Source organism: Caloenas nicobarica, chromosome 10, assembly GCF_036013445.1.
Source record: "Caloenas nicobarica isolate bCalNic1 chromosome 10, bCalNic1.hap1, whole genome shotgun sequence".
Classification (NCBI taxonomy): Eukaryota; Metazoa; Chordata; class Aves; order Columbiformes; family Columbidae; genus Caloenas; species Caloenas nicobarica.
In genome coordinates, this window is record NC_088254.1 from 22,225,512 (window position 1) to 22,251,121 (window position 25,610).

At 41.1% G+C, this 25,610-nt stretch overlaps 1 protein-coding gene across 1 annotated transcript in view; it reads left to right on the plus strand.

The window, feature by feature from the left end:
* Nucleotides 1-25,610, plus strand: part of MAP2K5 (mitogen-activated protein kinase kinase 5) — a 125,687-nt gene that overhangs the window by 39,034 nt on the left and 61,043 nt on the right. The window contains exons 9-13 of the mRNA XM_065641996.1: nucleotides 4,284-4,323; nucleotides 9,330-9,398; nucleotides 9,503-9,584; nucleotides 12,906-12,967; nucleotides 18,298-18,346. Of these exons, the coding sequence (XP_065498068.1) occupies nucleotides 4,284-4,323; nucleotides 9,330-9,398; nucleotides 9,503-9,584; nucleotides 12,906-12,967; nucleotides 18,298-18,346 (302 nt within the window). The remainder of the gene's footprint in view (nucleotides 1-4,283; nucleotides 4,324-9,329; nucleotides 9,399-9,502; nucleotides 9,585-12,905; nucleotides 12,968-18,297; nucleotides 18,347-25,610) is intronic.

Here is a 25,610-nt window from a genome sequence, read left to right on the forward strand (position 1 = left end):
ACTTCTTTTGTTTGACATCTAAGCTATTTATTAAGAATCTTGTGCATGTTCTGTTTGGTTGGTTTTGTTTGTTTTATTTTTTGGTTGAGTAGAAACTCACTATATTCAGTGTACGAAATGTTTAGCATTAAATATTAGGATGGGCTGTGGCTTATTCCATAAAGAGGTTTGAGCCAAAGCATCTTAGATTTCTCCTCTGGTTTTCCTTGGAATAGACCTCAGGAAGAACAAAGCAGGCAATGCGAAATTCAGCTGCCTTTTTTTTTCCTTTCCTTTTTGAAACAGAAACCAGCTGCTCCAGACGCTTTCATTTTTTTACTCGCTTTCCTGTAGAAACACTTGTGTACGGGGATAGAGATGCCGAGGAGTTGGCAGTTCCCCCAAAGCCCTGGTTTAGTTTTCCAGTGCTATTGATTTTTATTTTCCGGCACGCGGGGGATGCACACACCGTACTCTGCAGCCCGTCACAAGTTTTTCTGCCTTAGCTGGAGGGCTCTGATCAAGCAGAGTACACACTTTTCTTTTTTTCCCCAAAAAATAACCCAGCTTTTGCCACGGAACTGGGCGAGCTGCCCCTCCAGCCTTCCCCGAGGGGCATTCTCGATTTTCGGAGCAGAGGAGACAAAGTTATGCTAAAGGACTTGACTGGCGCGGGTCCCTGCACGGCTTTAAATATCTAGGGGGATGGTTAATAGTCAAGGTTAATAAAATATTTGACACGACTGTTTCAGTCTCGCTTGGAAGCTGCTCGGTGTAATGGATGTGGGGGTTCAGAGTAATGAAATCCCGTGGGAATGGGAAGGAAGAGATTTAAATTTCTTTTCCCCGGTGGGAATGTTTCGGAACACGGGGTGGTTGAACTCTGCCCGTCCTTTTCTTACACATCATGTGGCAGCTTTAATCCAACTTCCTGTGTTTTTGCCGCAATATCTGTTTTTCTGAGGAGGTCTGAAAGTTGGTACTTTCTCTTCTCCGGCTTCCCTGCGGATTTCTTCCTTCTTTCGTGAAGTCTATAGAAATTTTGTTATCAGTCTCAGTTATTAAACAAGAACTCCACACCAGGTACTGCTAATGTTAAGGGGTGCGCTTCTTTCTACATATTGTTCATCACCTTTCTCCTCATCCGGTGATTATTAAATTGGTTACTCAGTCGAGTGCAGAGTTTGTCCCGTATCTGTATTGGACATAGGAACTAAAATACAGTCTCTTTATGTGCAGCATTTGAGCACCAGATGATTTATCTGATTGCTGTTGTGTTTATTTTTCTACTATTTTAATAAATACTGTGTCAATATTTTTCCATATATACCTAAAAAGTATTTTTAGTAGTGCAGAAAGTTATTACTAAAATGGTTATTAATCTAATAGCATTTCTATTAGTTTGCACTTGAAAAAATAGAACATCAAATTTGCATTAGATGCAATTCCCCAACTAACCTGGGTGGAATCTCGATCACACCCTGCACAATAATATATTCTTTATTTGTCCCAATATTTGCAAGGAGTTTCCTCTCCAGAGAGTAAAAAGATCAGTGTGTGTCATGGCATTTGTCTTACAAATTCCCAGTTTAACCAAGAGACAGAGAGGGAAAATACACATTGGAACCAGCTTCCTGCAGCTGGCAAATTGCAGCAAAACGTAAATAATAACTTTTCTATTTTTTAATAGTTAACGCTTGCATCGAGTGTTTAAAATGACATTTTAGACTTCTGAGGTTGGCTCTCTACATTTCTTTGGTTTCTCCTTAACAATAAATGATTTATAGCCACCTATTCTCAATCATCCGCCTTTGCAGTGGGTCAGAAACAAACCCCAACAAAAAAAGCAGAAAAATTGTCTTCTCAGAGCTGCTTTCTGCAAGGAATGACATTTTGCAAATAGTCAAAGCAGCGTTTTCCTTGAATATTTTGCGTTTCAACGTGTTTAATTTCTGCTCTTTACATTTGTCTTTAAGTAGTTCAGCAGCTATTTAGCAACTGTTTTCACTTGTCTTTAACGTCCCCGTATCGTCACCGTTCAAACCCGTTCTAGCCAGAGGAGTTGTGGTTGGAACGGTTTATTATTATTTCCCTCCCGTCCTGGAAGATTTTTAAGTGTGTTCACTGAAACGCGCGTGTTGCTCAGGAACCTTTTGCATTTTGCTACTTTGCTTCATCTCCTGATCTGGTTCTACAACGATGAGTTTGTTTTCGTACTTTTGGAGGTGACACTAAAATCTGTGAGAGTTGACCCTTGAGATGAGATTTGTCATATTAGTTTAATCTCCTCGTAGACATCCATAGATGCCGTATGCACCAAAAGTTATGTTTTTCTTCATGCTGCGCGCATTATTCGGTGGGAGATTTTTTTTTTTAGTGCATCCTTCTGAAGCTCTATCAATATATTAAATGTTCAGGCTTTAGCTGTGCTGACTATATCCAAAATGATGAATTCCAACTTGCAGTTCTCCATAATATCTAACAAAAAACCCCATTTTCCCTACACACTCGTTGGAACGAGTAATTACTGTAGCAACTCCAGACTAATTTGAAGTGTTAGCTGTTAATTAAACCACCACAGAGGTGTACGGTTGCCTTTTGGTGTAACCAAAGCTCCTGTTCCAACTTCATTCATCACTTTACAGTTATTGTGTTGAGGAGGGTCAGGACAATCGAGATGCCCGGAGGAAATAAATTCCTTTCCTCCGCTGCCGTTTGCAAAGGCCCTGGCCGCGCCGGACCCACGGCCACGGCATCTCCTTTGTGATCCAGCTCTCAGCCGTAATTAAATGTTAAATTGGTCCTGTCAGTGCTCTGTAAACCAAACCAGGTATGTGCCCTCTGCTGGAAATTGAACCCAAACTTCCACGGATGAATTAGCGTGCATCATAATTAAATAATCAAGGCTTTCCTTTTAATTCACTTGGAAACAGGAGATCTCTCTTATGGAAAAAAGATCAGCTTTCTTGACAAGCTAATTAAGTTGCCAAACTGTCCGGCACAGTCCATAATAAGCCAACAGACGCTGAGCATGTTATCTCAACCTGTTCATTTTCTTATCATTTCTGCTCATCTCAAGCCCGTAACGTTTTGCCACTGTTGATTCATCCCTAGTTACAGCCGAGTTCGTTTACTCCCTTGGATTCATTGATCAGACATTCGGTTTGTCAGAGCTCCGCCTGATGGTTTGGCTTTTTTTGCACGTCGTACGCTGATTTTTGGCATCGCTTTTTAAACCCTGGTGGTTCCTAAAAGCTAACGCCACTCGCTCACATAAATGAGTTATTAAATTAAGGTGAAGTTTTTAGAATCACCCAAGCTGTTAACAGAAATTATATAAGCGCTCAGGATTATAAATAAGATTAAACAACAGTCTCTCCCTGTACTATGTATGGTTTTGCATACCAAAAATAAAACTATCAAAGCATTTCTTCTTCAGTAATAATTGCTAGAGGTATATAGTGGTAAAATATTATAATTCTTTAAAGTTAGTGCCACATATATGACATTACTGTGCATAGCGTCATAAATCAGTATGAGACAGTAAAACTAGTGAAGGGGAAAAAACCTTTAATGGTTTTGGTTTTATGCAAAATTACATCGAATTTTTAGCAGACCTCTTTTTTGCCTACCTTTTTATTTTCTCGTGAGTTCCGAACACACAAGCCATTGTTAAATACCCAATTATAATTATTGGTTTTCAGAAATTAAGACAAACTGCTCTTGAAATACTGCGGAAAAGTATTTTAGGTACACGTGAGCAATAACAATAATGCTTTGTAAGCTTACATGCACACACGTGCAACCTTAAATACAAATGCTGCAAGTTCTTTTCGCTAATATTTTCTGTGGGTCCTTAGGTTATGATAAAGAATCAGTCATTACCTGTTTTACTTTAATCAATACAGCTGTGTATGTCACAGTCTTACCACTCAAAATACCCTTAGGATTGGTAAATTTGTGTGATAAACCTTGTTTTTACGTGAAGATTCTGAATAATGGATATATCATAATTTTGTTGCGTGTAAAAAAAAAATGCAAAAGCCGTGTGAAAGTCGTCAATGTGTAGATTTTATATAAAACATGCAAATGTACAAAACCTCCTAAATGGTTTCATTGTAAGTACATTCTCTTGATCAATTGTTTTCATCAGTCTTTCTTTAGAAGTGCTGTATAAAATTGGTTTAACGTAAAACGTATTAGCTCCAAGTCATTTTTCTGTGAAATTAGTGTACACATGTTGCACATATGTATCGAGGTAATTTTATGTGATCTCAAGTTATTTAATTTTTCCCCTCATGCAGGGCCTATCATGTCCCTAGTGGAAAAATACTAGCAGTAAAGGTAAGATATTACAGTAATTTTCTTTCTCTCCTTCTTGCTTGACCTCGGTTTCCTTCCCCTCCCCCTGATTGTTAGATCTCAATTTGTTTTATTGCATTAAAACCCACATTGTTTATGCAGGAAAACTCCAGCCTATAAATTTAGTAAGTCCCAACGAGTTCCCAGAATCCAGGTTTTGGGAACGGCGATGGAAATGTCGTGGGACTAATGCCAAACCATCCCCAGGGGCGTATTCTTCAGTGCTCTCTGCAAGTTCATTTTTAAATAAAAATGATTTCCCGATTTTCTTTTGGATAATATTTTCTTTTCCCAGGAGATTTTGTGGTTTTAACAGATTAATTTATTTTAATGTCCTGCCCCTCTCTGGTTTTTATCCACCCGATTTGGTTTTTTTCTCATTAGCGTTCTTTGCGGTGAACCCGTTTACTGTAGTGATATGTGGTCAGATAAATGCCAGTCTTCTCTGAAGTTCAGTTAAAGCTGTGGTAAACTAATAGCACCACTCTGACAACAGTATGCCAGTTCTTGTATCTAATTTGTTAAATTACATTTGTAAATTAAATTATTCATCTACATAAGAATATTGAAATGTGCGCTTTTTTGTAATGTACTATATATTTTCTTTTTAATTTGGTGATTTTGTTGAAATTCGAAGCAGTAGAGACTGTCAGAAAACAAATGAATTGTTGCGTTCATACAATTCCAATTAATATTTTGGGATCTTAGAAAGTATATTTAAAAATATAATTTATGGCATAATTACTTATAAATCTGTAAAATGGGCTTTTTGTCTCAATTCTGTTTTTTCCCCATCTTTGTCAAATCATTAAATTCTGGCATAATTGAGTTAAACTGAAGGGAGGTGAGGGTGGGAGAGGAGGGCAGGAGGAGTGATGGGAGCTGGTGCGGCAAGCAGAGTTGGTGTTAAATGAAATTTAAAGATGTGAGATTATACTTAGACTTCAAATAAAACATTTATATATACTGGGCAGTACTTACATCTGCGGTTAACTTGAATATTTGGGCTTCGGTTGTCTTGCGGCTCCAGCCATGTGTGATTTACCCAAAGGAGGTTCTGCCCGTGGTTTGGCTCTTCCTGAGGATCTTATAAATCCTTTCGCTTCACTAGAAAAATGCTCTTGATTTTCCTATTCACTGAAGAAAAGCAAATGCTTGCTACTGGATTTGAAATTATTATCTACATGTGGAAAATATGGAAATTCGAAATAGCATCCAGAGAACTTTGGGTTACATGGAATACAAATATCACTTGAAAAAGCTTTTGAAAAAGTCCTTCTCAAGTGGTATCGGTCATTCCTGTCACGAGCAGGTAGACTAAGACAGGAATTCTCAGAGTTGTAATAGGCACAAAAGTACAGAAAAAAATAATATTTTTCAAGCTCTACAGAGCATCTTCTGTGCCAGCCCCACTCGGCATTGGCATCGGTGCCCTCAGAAGCCGCCCGGAGAGGAGCAGGAGCAGGAGGAAAATCGCCCCGGCAGGAGAGGAAATGAGTTCAGGCTTTGCAAGGTTAATTGAAATCACCTCCCTGTGGCACAAAAAAACCCTTTTCCCCCAGCAATTTCACCTCCTTTGTTCCCTTAGAGTCTGCGCGTTTGGTGAGTTCTGGTGGATAATTAGAACCCGGTTTCCCAAATCTTCAGGATGCTCTCGTAGATGCTGCTTGTGGTGGTCCTCTCGCTCTCAATTATATATATATATATTTTTTTTTAATGTGATTTCAGAAGAAATATTGCATCAACATGCATGTATTATCACAGTTTGACATAACGTGCTCACAAACTGGAGGTCAGGAAACCTGCTCTGCTTGTGATGGTGCCAGCTCGCTCTGTTAAGAAAATTATTTAACAATTTATGGCTCAGCATACCCAGCGATACAAAGAGGACGGTAGCACCAGCAGCTTGACACAATCGTCGCAAGGATCGAGCGTTTTGACAGAGGATTTTCACCCTGAAAGGGACATCACCGGCTGGATCTGGGAAAGCAGAACTCTGCATGTTGGGCGACTTTTTTTGACGAGAATGTACAGATTTGATAGGACAAGGTGACATCCTGCAAACCTGTTGATTAAAACGCTTTTAGCTGGTAGATAATCTTGTGAACGTATTGAACAGGAGAACAAACCCATTTTAATACCTGTATTACAGCCCGAAGCTGTTTTTACGTATTTGGTGTAAACTTTACAGCCAGATAATGTGCAGAGGATTTAATAGAATCTTCTAAGGTAACTTTTTTCCTAATTAGAGGGAAAAATCCGAATGAAAAATGTGAGTGTACACCGGCTGATTGCCATTCTTCGACTGCTTGGAGTTTCTCCTGCTCTTAAGCCAGCATTTAAATGGACCATTTGATTAATCATTTGTATACTGACTATAATACTCCCAAATTTCCTTTGAGTTGTACATACTGTAAAAGACAATTATGTCGCCACAGATTAAATAAGTGAATTAAAACAGAATAGCAGCTTAATTTGACCTGTGATTTTGCTCTCGTTCCCTTTAGTGGAACGTATGCCACTCCAGCAAATAGATGAAGTCATCCATGACAGCTTGTGATGAATTGCCGTATTTATACTGTATATTTTAATAGCCTCACACTAATTTAAATTGAGCACAGAGTAAATTATAATTCAGTCACTTGACTGCTTGTATTTAACTTGACAACTCATCCTTATTTGTCCTGGAGGTGTAGTGGAGAGCAGGAGAAATCTGCTCAGGTATTCTGTTAAAAATTAACCCTTTTCACTGGAAACGTTGGGGATGTTGAGTTCAGGTATGTTATAAATCCGTTAAGGTATTCCAAGATTGCAGTATTTTAGGCAGGAACTGGAAAACGAGGATGTGTGGGAGTGTGTGGAGCACCTTGCTGAATCCCAGAGGATCTCAATGTCGTTTAAATTTAAAAAAATATATGCCGGGGCGGCTGGGGACCAGTGCCGAGCTCCTCTGCTCCTCGGACTTTTGTTGGGGGCTTCCGCTGCGAACTTGTGAAGGGATTCTGCTCCTGCACGTGTTGAACGGAGCCGTGGGACCTCATGGCATTTTATTCTGTGCCTGATAAATTCAGTTTCACTTTTCTGCTTTCAATAATTGAGAAAATCGCGGTGATTTTTTTGCCACAGAAGTTCTTTCCAATGCTGCCATTTTGGAAAAGTTCGTTGTCTGATTTTACATCTCCTTTGCTTACCTGTGTCACAGCTGTGGAAGGTGCAGCCAAATCCTTATTCCCAGCTTTGTCCTTGGTAGCAATGGATTTGAGGGCCTGCGCGTTTGGTTTGGAGGGTTTTGTTTGTTCGGGTTTGGGGCTTTTAATATTATTTTTGATTGGTTGGTTTGGGGTTATTATTATTTTTAATAATAATAATAATAACTCATTTGTTTATTTTCTTGTTTTAACGTTATTCCAGCCCGTGCTTAGCACTGTCAGCTCACATATTCTTACAAGTCGTTTCACCCATACAAATTTTCTTTCCTATACAGGCTCGGAAATTTTATACAAAAGGAACATGACCGTGGAGATTTCAAATGCAGATTAAGGCAGTGCTATATAGATTATTTTTTTTTTTCCCCTCTTTGCCGCGCATTTCAATGCTGTAAATAACATCAGGTTCCTCCAACCTTGACATGAGATGAGCATCTCTCCGGTGTTGTAAGTCGCGTTCAGATGGAAGCAAACGCTTCTGCGCAAGAGCCGTGCACGGAAAGTGAGACGGAGGTCTCTCCTAATTTACTTTATGGTGATGCACGCTCCCCGTACCGTTACGTTTCTATACATGCTCTGCCCTATAGTATCCTGAACATTTGTCAATAGGGAAGCCCTGCTTTGCCAGGTTGTCCTCACTATTAGAACGCAGGGTCTGGATGTAATTATAGTTAATGCAGATCAACCAGAGACCTTTCTCCATGCCCGCTCTTGGTTGATTGGATTTGACGCTGATCCCACTAACTAGTGATGGATTTGGCACTGATCACGCTAACTAGTCATGGTACAGGTGATGGATTTGGCACTGATCACACTAACTAGTTGTCATGCAGGGGATGTGTTTAGCGCTGATCACGCTAACTAGTCACCATACAGGTTGCTGAAGCCTTCAGAGTGAAGGAGGGAGGGAAATTTCTCACTGTGAGTAGAATTTAGCGAGAGAAAAATTAATTTTAGACGGTCGGCAAGATTCAATTTGGTTAATATTCAATGGGTGAAACTGATGGTATTCCAGCGAATTATTTTAAGTTTTTCACGCTGGAAAAATGTAAGTGAATATTGTTGGCAAATGATTATTGATCTAGACAAGTGTGCTAAACGTTTCTTGGCAGCCCTGTAGTACACTTACAATTTAGTTTAGTGACAGCTTTTATAAATAACCCTAAAGCAAACTTTCGATAGAAACAGGTTATCGTTTTTTCTTTTAGACAGATTTTGATGCTGTAAGATGCGTGTGTTTGGAAATGGTCTCGCTGTATTTTGTTTCGTCAGCAGTATGTGCAGCCTGTAGTATCTGTTCTGCTAATTCCGCAAATTGACTAGACTTTGTTTCCCTCTAGCTTAAAGTATTCAGCTGTGAAATATTGCGTGGTAGAAGACCGAGCTTGGCTAAATCCATTTAAAGTCCATTTTGGTTTAGAGAGCTGTACTTAATAATTAAGCGTGCAACTCTTCAACTAATCATGGCAAGGAATTGTTTGTAAAAGTTGACTTTCAACGCCGGTTCTGTCGGAACCAGCATCCTTATTGAGAGGGTCTGTCTTGAAAATCCTGAAAACTCCAGACGGCGCTTCCCACCTTGGCTGCAGCGCGTGGTGCTTTAGTCCTGGCTTAGAGCCTGGCTCAAAATGACGAAAAACGGGCCTGGGTGAAGGGAACAGCAGAGAAGCTGTTCCTCTCTTTCCTTTTCTCACATGAGGATCATTAATACGTAGGTCTTCTATTTTTTTTATTTTGAATCATTCGCTTTTTCTAATCGCATATCCGTTGTTTGTATTTTAGGTCATACCCTTAGATATAACACTGGAACTCCAGAAGCAGATAATGTCGGAGTTAGAAATTCTTTATAAGGTACACAGATTTTCTCATTTCCATTATTCTTGCTTATAATCATCTTACAGCAAATTTTAAAACAGGCTTCTCTTTTTTTTTTTTTTTCCCCTTTCTTTTTCCAGTGTGACTCATCATATATCATAGGATTTTATGGGGCGTTTTTTGTAGAAAACAGAATTTCGTTGTGTACAGAGTTCATGGATGGTGAGTTGTATATCTAATACGCTTTCAGTTGCTAAACACATAAATGGGAAAATAATATAAAGAAGTGCTTCTCCAGAATGGAGCAAAATGCAGTAGTATGACTTGAAAATGTAAAGTATTTGTAACTTTGCAGGTAGTTTTGAAAAAAACAGGATGGCGTTGGGATTGTGTAATATTCTCCATGGTATGCTGTATTTTCCCAGAGTGTAACTTCGTTTACTTTTATTGAAAATGTAAATAGAACAGAAATAAATGCTAGCTTAATTTGTAGTTTGATATTTGAGTCTTCCCTACAATCTGTCCTCGCTGACAAAACAGCTGTTCCTCACTTTTACTGTTTTGATAGCCAAAACAGATTTTCTTTTAAAGAAATCTATTAACCCAATGTCCTATGTGTTTTCAGTGGAAATCGTCTCTTAATTGCAAGGCAAGGAATTATTCTCTCCCGCAGCTGTTTCGCAGTTCTGCGCCAAGTTTCTTTTTGAGTTTCTTCTTGTTCCTTCGCACCAGCGATATCCCCTTCCCCACAGACTGATGCTACTGCCCTCATGGAGATACGTTAGTTCTTTGCTTTGCAATCTTGTCCTGCGTGGCATTCTTGGAGAAAAGGCAGGACATTTATACTGATTTCAGCGATTTATAATCATCGCTGCCCTCTGCGTATCAATCTTGAGAGCATGTCATGACTGATGCAGTGTCCTGTGCAAGAACACCCTGCACAGCATTCAACTTCGAACATGATGATGTTGTTACAAGCAATAGGCTGTTGCTCCAGGATTTTCTTATGAGCCAGCATTTTGCACCCTATCCGGGTTTTTCACAGAGGTTCAGCTAAGCTGGGTTTAAGGAAGTAAAGATCTTGTGAATGATTTACCGTGGCTTTCCAGCAGGAAAAATTTCCAAAGCCAAATATGAACCATTAAACATCGTCGAGTAGCTTCTTTCTTTTTGACGGGGACCATGGATAAAGCCCTTTAGGGGTTTATGATGCATTTTGTTTTCTCCCTGTTAGAATGGTTTGTTATTACTGTTATTTCTTTTTCCACTTCCTACCTCTATCCCATCACTGTGCCCCATTTCCAAGTATGTGTGTTCTCTCAGGTTTCCCACATTAGATGAAGAAGTATTACATTTATTCAGCAAAGCCCACAAGTGAAATTCTTTGCTGCTCTCCCGCTGGGTGACTATTCGCCATTTCTCTGTTCTGTCCTTGCAATTTTGCTCAGACTTGCGAGCCTGCGTTAAGTGTCGTCACATGCAGTACAGAAGCATCTGCTCGTGCCAAAACGTGCGTCTGCCTGGAGTATGTGCGCTCCTCATTCAGAGATTTCTTTAAAAAGTGACAGACATAAAGGCTTGCAGTTCCGATTTCTTATTTGAAAATATTGAAGCCTTCGAGGTATGCATCCCTCATGATGTTGCACAACGGTGGTGTTTACTGACCATGCACAAATTACTTGGAATTATCCTGCAGATGACCTCTGCTCTGCCTCATGGTGTGCACTCCTTCTGGCAGGAAGCAACAGCAATCATTTAAAGGAAGAACAAAATGCAAATAAAGGGACCTTGCCTTTTTTTTTCTTTTTCTCCGCAGACCTTTAATTTTGATGTGTAAGGACGCCGGTAAAGATAAGAAAAAACCACTTTGTCATTGTGCAGATGTACGGCTTTAACCTTGACAAATTTTCAGCCCTTTTGACTGTCTTAGGCCAGTTTGTATCTGTATCCCAGTGATATCCTGTACCATATTACAAAACATAGGTATTTCCTTTTTGAATTACTTAAATACAGGTGGATCTGCCCCTTTTGGGATACTTGTGACTTTAGGGGTATACACAGGGAAAAGGTGCTGCCCATATATTATCGTATCATACTGGTTCTTTCCTGGCTCCTACAAGCAGGAAAAAGCCAAATAACTCCGAGTCTGCAAATATTAACACACTTGAGGCTGAACCGCCCTGGCTCACCCTCCCACCTGTCAATTGATCTTAGAGATCATTAGAGATGCAAAATGAGGCTGCCTTTTTATATTTATAATAAAGATTACGTTCTTGTAAATAAAGATGGTGAAATGCGCTATTGCCTTTTCCTTCTGTTGTTGCCCCTTCTCCTGGAAACTGCTGAACTCCCACTAAATTCCCCTGAAAAGCCGCGAGAGGGGCAGGTCCTCAGGCTGTACCTTGGTGTCTGCACGTAGATTTGGGAGCTAACATTATATATTTGGATTTGGAAATGTTGTCCGCTGCAGAAAAATGGCAGATTTTCCCGATTGTTTGCAGAAAGATACTTTTGTTCATTTTCCAAACAGCGCTGCCTTTAGTGACATCTGTAATAGCAAGACTTAGCAGTTTGGTGTATGAAAATATGTCTTTTTTGTCTGAAACTTAAGAATATGTTACAGGCATAAACAGGAACCAGCTGCTATATTATTGCCTTCTGTTTGGCTTTTGTAACGAGCAGTAGGTATCTGTGATGCTGCATCCTCTTATTTCTATTAAATAGTACTTATATTTACTTTTAAAACTGAAGTTAATTATAATATAGACAGGTAAAGTGGGCAATATAAGTCGAAAGATGAAACGAATAGGAGTTTCAATGACCTGGAATCAAGGCAACATTAGCAAAGACAAACACATACTGTATTTCTGACAGTAGAGACGATGAGGAAAACGAGGGGGGAAAAACAACTACCACCACCATGAAACCCCTGTCGTTAGAACAAGTATAGTATATATAAGAACTATTGTAAAATTAAGACTGAAGACTGGAATAAGCACCTTGTGACTTCTTTGGATTGCAGCATTTCCAAATTAATGGCTTTTACTTTTAGAAGCTGAACCATAAGCAAAGTACAAGGTGTAGTTTTCTTAATTGCTCAGCGTTGGCCCAACCGTGCTGAGCGCTTTGGAGAACCTCAACACGCTCGTGCGAGCTAAATGTGATCTGCTCTGCTTGGAATTGGCTTGTCTTTTTTTTTTTTTTTTTTTTCCGTTCTACTTGGGTACTTTTAATTCTCAATTTTACATTTGCTTTCTTGCCTCCCATGTTGATATCCTGTCCTGTGACTGGGAGATTTTCTAAAAAGAGTTTGAATATTAAAGCAAAAAATAAGTAACATGAGTGAAAAGAGACCTGAGTACTGTTTCGTGTGTTTATTCAGAGTTTGGTAGATTTTTAAGGTCAGTTATTTCTGACACAGTTATTGTTACATCATTGATGGTGTTTTTATTAATAACCAAGGCCTAGAAACCCCTTGTGACTTCAAATCTAGGGCAGTATTTCATTTTATATTACCTAAGCACATTTTGTTTGTCCCTGCAGGGGGTTCTTTGGATGTTTATAGAAAAATTCCAGAACATGTACTTGGAAGAATAGCAGTAGCTGTAAGTACTTTCTTCTTTTTGTCTTTCAGTTTTTGATGGTGCACGTGACGTGTCTCTGATTAAAGCGTACATGTGTCCCTTGCAGGATGGACCGGTCCTCTTAATTGCCTTTATTTACCTTTTGAGTCCTTCTGTGCTCTGTGGTTCCTTTAAAAAGTGATTTGGTGACTTTGCATTGCTAGAAATTCAGTAGCCGCGATCGAAAACTCAGATTACAGACCAACCAAAAAAAAGAATAAAAAGGAAAAAGTTCTGTATTTTGCCAGAGCTGAACACAGGGTCAATGACCAACGTCTTGGTGGATCTCACAAGGGAGAGAGATACTGCTAAACAATTGCTAAATATAAGGAATACTTTGATAACTTAAGCAATTTAAAGCGTAACAAAGTTATTCTATCATGTGCCATTTAATTAAGTGCTGGGTTTTCACATTCATTATACATCAAGCTGACAATTTAAATCCTTTAATCCAACACAGGCAGCTATTTAGTCTCTGTTCATTGTAATTCACAGCTCTACTTTCTCTTAATTTGTGTGGCCTGCCCAGGGTGATGAACATCCTTCTCTGATGCGCTTTCCTCTAAGCAGCTTCAAATCTGCTCATTATATAACCTAGCAGTTTCTTATGGAATTTGAATGCTTTTCACCTTTAGTTCAGAGTAAAAAACGTTTCATCTCTTCTTCCCTACAGAGCAATGAATGATAAGTTGCTCACAGTGTCCTCATATTCCTGATGCTAAGTAGTATGTGTATAGTCTAAAAATACTGGGATGGACCTTCAAATGTTTTCTCAGATGCTTCTTCCTTCTCCTTTTCCGTATCTCTCTTCATATTGTGTATTTAATACATCCACACTTACTTACCTCAACATTTCCTTATATGCTTTTGTCCCTTCCCCATCCTTCCTAACCCACCTGGCTTGGTATTCTGCAGATGTTCTCCTCCAATTTTTCACTTATCCATAATGATGGTGCTTCAGCCCCATCTTTTATGTCTTGATATATATTTTTTTTTTCGTTCACCCGCAGGGTCATCTCTTAACAAATCTATTAGTTAGTGAGCGTGACTCCCTGACATGGACGGTGCGCCGATACTTCACTTTTTCTAGTTATTTTATTTGCTGCTTTAGCAACCTGTACCCATGCCCAGTACGGTGCAGGGGGTCAGCAAAGAGGTGAAAAAAGAGGGCTTTTTCTGTAATTTATCCGTGGCAGCAGGAATGGCTCCGTTGAGTCTCCCCATGTGGCTATCCTGCATCTCAGTGGCTGACGTTCCAGTTGCCCATTTTGTGGTCAGGGCACCTTTTTGCCGAGTCCCGTACACAGGCACCATAATCCCCACCCTGAACAGCTTGCGAAGATTTCCCAAAGCCTAGAGGATTTCTGTTCGTGTGCCGACGGGAAGGAGAACGTCAAACAAAAGCTAGAGCTTGTACTCGTGGATTCTGTGGACAAAATCTGGAGTTTCCATAGTGTCGTTTTTTTCCAGCCTATATGTTTTCTTTCGACGTTGTACACCATGTACACGGAGTCATTTGTCTTTTATTCTCTTGAGAGAATATACAACGCATTAGTCTATTGAAGCTGCTTAATAATATGTGTGACCTGCACATCTGTTAATTAGAATACCCTTTTATTATATTTGTAGAAGTTTTTAAGTGAAACCATTTCCAGAGGAAAAAAATGCTGGCACGTATAGATGTTTAGCAGCATCTCAGTCTTTCCCCTCGCTCCGACCAGATGATTTTCTTGCTGCTTTTCTTGTTCTACAAATTTAATCATTGTGAAATGTGGCGGACCGACAACCCTTAAAAATTGTTCTACTCTCAGCAATGAGCACGAAAGGCGCAGGAAATTCCAGATACATTTGCTCAGTTAAACACCTAGTTGTGCTCGAGGTCGTTTCCCTGCGCTCTTCGATCTCAGGTTTGGGGCTGAACTCCCCGAGACACATCGCCGTCCTGACAGCCCCGACTCTCTGCAGCCGAAAGGACGGGATGATGTCGGTGCTGGTTTCTCACTCGCTTCCTTGAAATTCTGCTCTAGATACTCACCAGGTGCCCCCAGCGCACTGCTTGGGGGGCATGTGCAGTATTTGCTTTCTCATCTACTCCCCTCCCAATTAGATTTTGGAGTTTTGTCTCCTGATACAAACGTCTTCTGATGATGGCAACTGCCACAGTATTTTTTGGGATGTGAACCCTTATCTGCTGAGAATTAGACTGGATATCCGAGCCACGTAGCATATGTTTAGCCCATACGCCATAGCGTTCTTTTGCATTCTTGTTATTCATTTCCCATTGAAGAAGCGATCACCGTTAATTGCGATGGACAATCAGCTTTCAAGCTGAAATAGCAGAAATGTGTTGCCAAGTGCGACACTCTTAGTTATTTTTTCGAGAAGCAAAGGGTGAGGCCAAGGTTTGAGGCTGAAAGACAGAATGCTGGACATAAAGGCAGTGAAAATAAATCCTTAGAGGAGGAAAGAGTTCGCCAGGGCTTGGGGAGAAGCACCCTTTATTCGGGGGCAGGGTAAAGGGGGAAGAGAGAGGTAGAATCTGCTGATACTTGAGTCCCCAAGAAACGGGAGGGATCTCTGACTTGATTGTAAAATTCATCCTGGTTGCCTGTATGAGACAGTGTCAATGAGAAGGGGAAAATCTCTCTTCTTCCTTGTGTTCTTTATTTGTGCGAATCGCTGGTGTGCTTTCCCACAGGAAAAGTCTCTCTAGGGAGCCCCAAAGTGATGTTGTGGTCCCCCCGGTTTCCCCCGATGCGGGCTGGTTTGGGTCTGCCGCTGGAAAACCTGTTCTCCCTTTGCTTGCCACTTCACGCATTTATTTTCACTTCAATTTCTGAAGCAGTGACATTGTGCACTGTATTTTGAGTGCTAATGTTGATTGAAGTTCTCCCTGAAAGGATGTGCACTTGAACTGTCAAGAGAGTGAGTGATTGACAGCAGCTGGAAGTACTTTTTGTGTCAAGGCTTTGTCAAGTCATTGTTGTGAAAACTACTTTACTGAATACCAATAATTCCTGCTAGAGGTTCAGTCAAAAGATACTCTGTTCCAGCACCCTTTTAGAATAATATTTAATACTTAAAGAGTCCTTCCCCAATAGGCAAATGTGAAGGAAGTGAGTTAACGGTACTTTGCACTGGGTTGGTCCATTTGGGGGGCTCCTGTGCGCATATTTGCAGCCCAGAAAAAAGGGAAAATGCTCTTTTCATTCCTTTGCACACTCGCGCTGAGAGAATCTCAATGTGAGAGTTTGTTTAATACTGTGTCTTTTATAACTGCTTATTCAGCACATGTTCCATAATAAAGATGCTTAATAACTCACAGCTGTTGATTTTATTTTCTGTAGGAAATGTTTCCTTTTTTCTTCAAATACAAGCTTTAAATTAAACGAGATAATTTTAAATGGTTTTAAAGATTTTAAATAGTCTAAATATATGTTTAATAACCAAAGCAGCTTACTATTCTCAAAATCACCTTCACCATTGGAGGAAGCCTGAAATGTTGCACCCCCTTGATTTATTTTTGCATCAGTACTACTTCTTTTTTTTTTTTTTTCCTTATGTCAAAATGCTGTGTAAGTAGAATTCCCCTGTTTTGCTGTTTGAAAGGCTAACGTGAACAAGGCCACAGCGCCGGGCATGCAGAATTTGACTAAGGCCTTTTGTTACAGGTAATTACCATCTGAGGCCACGCGATAGCGGGGCTGGAGTGGGAGGTGAACACTGAGGAATTGCCACCTGGAGTCATTTGCTGGGGATCCAGAATTGTTATTTGCTGTACAAAAGAGATTCGGATTCCACTGACATCGGGTTTTGGTTACAGACTAAATTTTAATATTAGTTTCTAATCCAGTAGGAAGGCTGAAAATTATTAAGCTGTCTGTTTAGAGGCTGTATAATATTTTTTAGCACTTCTGCTTGATCACTGCAACAGGAGCCATTTCATTTCGGTCCACTCGGACAATGGAAAAAATGTCGTTGTTTTGCCTGAAAAACTATTACAACTTTACAAACGTCGGAAATGTTTTATTGTTCTGGAGATGCACAAAGAGAGTGTCTCAGGAAAATGAATGGAATGTCATCTCATAGGTGGGAACTTTGTAAAAAATATTTGCTCTGTTGAAAAAGCTGCCTGAGACAGCAGGGATGGTTTGAGTAAACAGTAAGCAGTAGTAGAATTAGGTTTGTAGAATCTTGTTAGTTCTCTGGGCTTGCGAAAGTAGTAAATCCAGGGGAAAAATTACTATATTAAAAATGCAAGAAGTATTGGGGTTTAATTACTTTACAGAAACAAAACCTGCAGAGAGGATAACTTGTAACACCCAACTGCTCTCTTAGGGAGCTGGCTGAATGAAGTTGGCTCGTTTAATTTGGCGTTATTATAATCAGGTTGTATATAGACAATAAAATGCAGTGGCGGTTGGATCCAGTGGTGATCTTGTTGGCTCTGAAAGAGCCGTATGTACATATTCTGTGTAAGGAAGTGTCAGGGGTTGTTGGTTTGGGAAATACACCTGCACGTCCTACAAGTTCCCATTCAAATACATCTCATGCATAAGACACTTCAATGTAGCACTGGATTCACAGCGGTTTGAGTTTGGTTTTAACAGTTTAGGGAGTGGAAGGAGCAAACTCTGGAAGAGCAGGTCAAAGTCTGCCCCAGTTCTTAGCATTTAGGGGTCCCAATTGTATTTTCTGGGGCAATGGGGCATAGTAGGATTTGTGTTTGTCCAAGATGAGTAATATGAAGAATGAGGCAATTTATACAGTTCAAGAAGCAGCATTCTGCATGTGCATTGAGTAAGTAAAAGCATGAGAAGTAAAGGACGAAAAAGTACAGATGCACCAAATGCAAAGAAGGGGAAAGGGAGGATGAAGTGGAAGAGCCTATTAGCGATTTTGTTTTTTTCTGGCCTTTAATTTCACCGGGTTGCTTCTATTGCAAGAAGAAAAATCACTACATACCTTGCCTTTCATGATTTTTAACACCCCAGCAAAGACAGGTAAAGTAAAAATGCACTGAAATGCCTAAAGGGATTCAGTTTAAGTTCAGCTGACTTCAGCATACAGATCCTGGGAAGGAGTTTATTCGTGTGTTCTTAAAGAACCTGTTGCCGTTCAGTCCGCAGCAGGTTTGCCTCGGTTGCGGTCCTTTGGAAGGGATGCTCTGCCACCCCTTTCGTGGCCCTGGCTCCGTTCTTCACTGGAACTTGTGTCTCTAATGACTTGCGCCAGCTGAGACCTGTCCCATTTCTTACCAGGAATCTTTAATAATCTTTAATACGTGTTGTTGCTTTTTCTTTTCAATTCAGGTTGTGAAAGGCCTCACCTATTTATGGAGTCTGAAGATTTTGCACAGAGGTGAGTAACAGATGGTTTCTGTTTTCCAATGAAATACCATATTATTGGATTTTAACAACACTTTCTACAGAGGCAGTAGACCACACTAACATCTGGTTTGATTCCAGTGGAGTACTGCAGAAAGAATCTTATTCATTAGCCTTGCAGATTTTCTGATAAAATATTTTTGCTGCTGTTCTCTTTTATTGCCCTCCTTCCTGCTCTACAAAGAAAAGACTAATGAGAGAAATGAATTTTATAGAGATTTAGATGCTTAGGGTTGCAAACAGGTGCCCAGTGGAAAAATCAGCAAGGAAAATCAGATGTTTGACTAGTATTGGAAACAGAAGACAGGTAATGAGTTTTCTTAGGTACTTCAGAAATCTCGTGACAGCCACAGGCATTGCTAGAGTCTCACATCTCTAAAATTGTGGCCAACTGTCATGGTCATGAATAACCAAAGAAATTATAAACATGCTTGGACATAAGCCATGCTGGGATTTTGCTGTTCATTCTCCTTCCTGAAGCCAATCTATATTTTAAAAAAACTCCTTTATATCTTGCTTTTTAATGCTGTTACATTTTGTTTTAAAAATTGTGGTAAGTTAACTTGGATATTTTAGAACTTTGATAAACGATGTCCGTTCTGGAAACAGTAGAAGATGCTGTTTAAAGAACAAAGAAGCCCTTTCCCCTAGACCCACCCCCCGCCACCCCAAAAAAAAAAAGAGAAACTCATTACATTTATAATGTTTGTAAAGTGTCTGAAAGTAAGTGCTCTGGTTCCTAATGTTGCTAACAATAGTGTTTAATTTAACCCATCTGCTCGCCCAGCCCGTGTGCGCGGTTGGAGCGTGCAGTAACCGACAGCACTTGGGATTGAAAGAGAAGCGTAAAGTAGAGAGACATGTGGGAAATTTTAAGTCGCAAACTGAATAGGTGAAACGGTTTCTTTTGGAGTGGCTGAGGAGTCGTTGCGGGGCTCTGGTGGGGCGATAAGAAGTGCCTGGGTTTGGTGCTCGGTGTCCTGCCGTGATGGGCGCAGGGAGTCGGGCACCTCTGGAGAGTCATCCAGACATCTGTACAGGGTGGGACGAAGAAACCTAATAGGAAATCCTGATGACCAGCAGGTACTGAGGTCCTGCCCCTCCCTGGAGCTTGGGCTCAGGCTGTCCTGAGGCTTTTGTGGACAGTTTCTAGTGGAGGAGGAGATGGCGCAGCGAGCAGCAGGACATCAGCTTCAGGTCCTGCTTGGTCTCACAGCATTTCTGTCTTGGGAGACTGAGGGACCAGAGGAGGCCACCAGGATCATCAGAAGGCTGGAGCAGCTCTGCTGGGAGGACAGGCTGAGAGAGCTGGGCTGTTCAGCTGGAGAAGCTCCGGGGAGACCTTAGTGCGGCCTTTCCGTACTTAGAAGGGCCAATAAGAAAGATGGGGACAGACTTTTGAGCAGGGCCCGTTGCGATAGGACAAGGGGTGATGGTTTTAAACTAAAGGAGGGAGATTCAGGCCGGACATGAGGAAGAAATCATTGCCCCTGAGGGTGGTGAGAGCCTGGCCCAGGTGCCCAGAGAGGCGGTGGCTGAACCATCCCTGGAGACATCCCAGGCCAGGCTGGACGGGGCTCTGAGCAACCTGAGCTGGTGCAGATGTCCCTGCTCGTGGCAGGGGGGGCACTGGGGGAGCTGGGGAGGGCCCTGCGACACAAACCATCCTGTGACTCCGTGTGAGAATACGGGCTCTCCTGCCTGGCAGAAAGAGAGCGGTGGCCAGAAGAGTGAGTAGAGATCAGTTAAGGACCTGGCTTTGTTACCCCCAATTAGACGGGGAGGAAAATTCTAAGGCTGCTGGTATATGTGACCCCAGGCTGTCACCAGATTAAAATAACAGAAGTAACCCAGAATCCATGACCAACTCAGTGCAGGTTACCAAGGAGGCTTCGTTTCTAATGATGGTTTAAACATTTCACCTATTAGCTTGAATGCTGCATCTGTGGCTCAGTGTCGCTCCGTAGAGGCTACACAGTCGTTGCCATACTTTTATAACACTCAAAAAGAAAAAGGATTTGATTTTTTTTTTCATTTCTAATTTTTTCACTAAATATTTTGGCCACCTACTGAACAGGATTTGGAGAGAGCATAAATACTATAACCATAACATTTCATTTTTCTTCTGTAAATTTAGAACCTGGGTCTGATTTTTACTTTACCAGTAAAACACAATCTCCCCTTCTGCTTGGCTTTCATTGCCCTGATTGAAGAGCAGCTCTGAGTTTTTGATGAATTATGTGTGGTCCTTGCTGCGGTCTAAAGAAAAGCACAGAAACTGGTTTGTCACCACACTTGAGATTTTTCTGGCCTTGGTCTGTTGCTGGATTGACCAAGGTGAGAACATGCAAAATGCCACGGAGGGGGTAACATTCCAGCATCCCGCAGAGTTTCCGCAGGGGATTGGTTTTCAGTGTTGCTCTGGACCCATTTTTAAGATACGGAAAGTGTGTGCGTGCTTCTATATCTCAAAAATGGGTGCAGAGTAATGCAGCGCCAGGAAGATGCTTGTTTCTCAAAGAGATCTTCAGCTGCCTACTGCTTTCCATGCATCAGAGGGAAATGAAATTTAGCCCTGACTTCCTTGCTGTATGTCAGACCATGCAGGGACCTCGCCTGGGCTAAAAAGTCAAGAATTTGGCGATAACGGAGGTGGAGAAGCAATCGTGGTGAAGCAGCTGGGTAAGGCAGCGCAGCAAACGTCGGTTCGTGCCTAAAGCACGGATTAAAGCGAAGGAAACAAACAATGAGCAAAGTCTTTAATTCCAGATCAGACATTTCAGCAAATATTACAGCTTAACTTCAAAACAAACCTGGCAACTAATGAGGAGATAGCCGTGCATATTAATAAACCCAAAGCTGGAGTCATAGGCATCACACCCACATCAAACGTAAACAGAAGATTAACACCTCCAGCACTTCTTTGGAAGATGTGAGAATGTCCCAATGATAAGTGTGCTCTTTTCCCCAGAGGATAAGAAGTAGAAATGGAAGGGTAATGAGAAATTAACTTAGAATTAAAACAGAATTAGCAATTAAACGAGTCTAATCATGTACAAAGTCAAAGTTTGTATAAAGACAAGCCAAAATCTGTTAAGTTCAAGAATAAGTATAGACCGTATGCATTTTATCTGGTATGTTTTTCTCTGTTCACACCTCCTTATGAAAAGAAATGTATGAAATAAATGTTAGCCACTTGTGTTTAATCGTACCAATCTGTATTTGTGTACTGGGGGCCAGTATATATTGCGTGGTTTGGGGACTTTGGTTCCTGCCTGGGTTTTAAATTTGTGTCAGAGTTTTGCAGGTGTTTTGTGGTTTGTGACGTGCAAGGTTGAGCAGAGTTGGTCAACTGGAGATTTTCTGGGACTGGCTGGTGGTTGCATGGCTGCCGGTGGCAGGAGGGAGCTTTGTGCATCACTCAGGTGGTCTCTTTCTTTTTTTCGCATGATTTTGCCATATAAAGATATTAAAATCCTCTTTGTTTTGACATAAGCTGGTTGTTAGGGACAGACGCCTGTGCAATATGGGCGATGAGTGTTCCCGTCATCCCAGCAGGAACTTTGCCGAGGATTTCGCCAAAGATGTCCAGAGCAGCACATTTGACTTCCCCCCTCTGCTTTTTTAGCTTTGTGAGCATTAATCAGAATTAGTGCTACATATAATGAAGCACAAACAAAAATACTAGGGCGTGTGTGTGTACATGTACATACATACCTACGTGTGTTTGTATGTATAGCTAAATGCATATAGGCACACTCATGGACAACTTAGACTTATTTATAATCAAATTATTATATATATTATATATATTTATAATAATTAAAATAATTATTTATAATAAATTATAATAGCAAAATAAAAATAATCGCAGCCTCTGCAAAAAGCATGCTGATGGGGTCGTTATGGCAAGAAAATATTTTCATTCTTCCAGCACCTTCACTTTAACAGTAATGTTCCACAAGCTGTCTGCAGCTAAAATTGTGCTTTTGTATCTCTTGGCTCCCTTGAACCTGGCATATTGCGGTTTTATATTTCTAAAAGACAGAAGTCAAGAGACAGCTTTTAAAAATCTATTTGGTTGGGGTGTCGTCCCCCCCCCCCCCCAATCATTAATCTGTTTGCTTTTCAATAAAGCAAGATGATTGAAACGTTTGGTGTTCGAAAAGCTGAACCTCTGACAGTTCTGTTTGCTGGTAAGAGCGAGCTTGGAGGTCCCATTTATTTGCAGAGAGGTGAAACGACTTAGGCAGATAGATCACGAAGAGGACTTGTTCATCCTCTATAATGATGCTTCATAGAAATCATTTGTATTAAGCAAGCACTGGTAATGGGAGCATAATGACCCCTTTTGGCTCTTGTTTAAATTCTTTCACTTCTAAACAGTAATATTAATCACAAGCAGATGGTGCAGAACATTATTTATGCACATTTGTTTTCCAAAACCAAAAAAAAAAAAAGTTTAACCCATTAACTGAAGCGGTTTATGAAACAAAAAGGCTAATTTACTGATCGGGTGATTTTTCTCCCCACTTTCAATACGAGATATTTTGTGAAGTGACAGTTTTGTCCAGAACTGTCACTTCCTTTTTGTCTTGAGGAAACCAACCCAACCATTGGAATTCATGGCAAATATTTGCTTATCTCCCCCATTTGTAGTATTATTTAAATTCTGCTGCAAGGACAAGAGAGTATTTGTTCCGAGCAGCTTGCTCAGTAGAGTCCCCAACCTGCACCGGTTTCCCTTCCTTCACGTGCTATATGCCAATTTGCTTTTTTTCTTTGAGGATTTTTTTTTTTCCTTTAAGTTTTTGTTCATGGAAGGATTTCTGGATCAAGCCACGCTTCATGAACAACAGATGCTTTTTTAATTATACCGACTTACTGTCCCGTCCCACGTGGTGGCGGGGAAGGGGCGGGGGGGCTGCGGACCCCGGTGGCACAAGGTGGTGGCTCTTCCTTGGTGGGACACGGGACAAACGTGCCGTGGTGTTTCCTCTGGTGGGTCGTGTGAAGGGAACAAGGGCTTGTGGGCTGCACTTGCAGAACGTTCCGCCTCTTCCTTCGAATCACAGCGTGGTTGAATACTTACAGAAAGAAAATCTGGCTGCGGGGGTGTTGCCTCATCATCCCTTTCCGTGAGGTCGTCGTGTTTCACGCTTCCATCTTCCCTCTCCCTTCACTCGGAGAGAAAGGATTTTCGTTTTGTCAAAAAACAATGCCTGATCCCACAAACCTATTTGCAGCCATACCGCACCAAAATTTTTCTCTTGTCCATTTGCTTCTTAATTATATTAATAGTATTTTATTACATCCTTTACAATGAGAAGCAAGGGGCTCTTGTGATACTGCAGTTTTCTTTTCAAAGCGTTAGTACCATAAACAGCTGGACTCGTGGTGCAGAATGTCGGTATTTTCTGTACGTGTCCTGTCATCTCCTGTTTAGTTCGTTGCAATTCAGCGCAAGCCCGGTAACGAGGTAGCTCTGTCGGCTGCCATATTTTTAGAAAGAAGGTCAAACAGGATTAAGTGCACAACGTGCTGTTCATCTCGGGATTCAGGCTGGAGCCCGCGGGTGCGTTCAGCACGGCTGGGTGGATTTGGCCAAGTCACTCGGCACCGAATGGGACCGTCCTGCCTCGCAGGGTGTCACCAGCAAATATTTGAGTCTTCCTGAAGTTCTTTTTTAGAAAACATATTCCTAAAATGTCATTGGGAAGCGGATGGGAGATTTCGTGACTGCGTGGGTTGCTGTGTAGCAATGTTCTGTCTCATGACCTCAGGCAGGGGACTAGGTAAAAATCCATCAAAATGCAGCATACTGATTGAATTCCTAAAGGTGAAATGGAGATGGCGATACACAAACAGAGTCTGTTGATGCTGTAATGTGATGGAAACACTTGTGACTGATTTTTCTTTTGGTTCTGGGGGAAATTGCAAAACACACTAACGGTATTGGTACCTAACTTAAAAGCTACAGATCCACATAAGCTATATAGAGTGCTATCGAAAGTTCCCCTTCTTTAAACTGGATTTTTAGCTCAAATATAGGAAAGCGTTTAATCAGCTTGTTAATTGAGGTTATACATTTCTACATTACAGGGACAAATTAAGCAAGCTACTGTGGTACCAGAAAACATCTGCTAAACAAAGGCAAACTTAATGATAAACAAAATTAGGTTCTCTTCTAGTTGGTTTTCATCCATCTGCACCCAACTAGCGTTCACTTTTAAAGAAGGCAAAGCTACAAGCTATTGCTTTTAATCCATTTTGACAGAAGAAAGCAGTGATTAGGCAAAGCCACTGTGCTCTAATCTCCCCAAGTTTAAGCCAGGCCATACCGCGCACGTTCTGTTTCCCAACTGGCATCCCTGGAACAGAACGATGCTCAATGTTTCCTCCACCACAGTCGGGCTGGGTGTTCAGCAGTTCATTCACACGTCGATTTTTACAGTACGCGACTTCTTTTGACATCGGAGGGGGTCGGCATTAAGGTCTTTGCACCGACAATCTGGCTTTACGATGTACATTGATGTTTAATTTGCTGGAGCAGGGTTAGTCATAGTTTTCAGATGTTGCTGGCAGTTAATTTCTCTAAAAGCTCTAAAATTGTGAGATCGGAGCGGGTTTATGCAGTAGAAGCCATGGAGGTGGAAGCTGGTGGAAAAATAATGTGCACAAGAGCAAAACTGCACGGTTCTTGTAGCAGAAGGATGCTCGGATGTGCTTATACGTTTGTGTTTTATCTGTGTTCCTATATACAGGTGTTTGCATGGGAAACGTATGTGTAATTTTTATAGAATATTAAATTCTGCTCTTGTCGCTACACGGAATGAAGCGCGGGCTGTTGGAGAAGAGGGAGCAGGGTTAATTGCAGAGTCAGAACACGAAGTCGCAGGGCTGGGATGAACCGCACAAGGGCAGCCGGGCTGTCCCTTGGCGCTAAAACAGGCTTCACGGTTCGCACCGTCTCTTTTGCCTTGTTCCCGAATTGTCCAGTGACAGAGTTTGTTCCCCCTCTGTCATTTCCACTCCATGCCATAATCTGCAGATCCTTTTTTGCGGCCCCGCTCCAGCCTGCACTCCAGGCAGTTGTCTAATCCTGTATTTCTACAGCTGGTTAATCCCTGTCTGAATGTAGTGCTTCCCCTTGTCCCTGTTGAATTTCATCTTATTTTTTTCAGTCTGATTTTTGAATTTGTGCAGAATTTTTGAATTCTGGGTCCCATCCTTCGGTG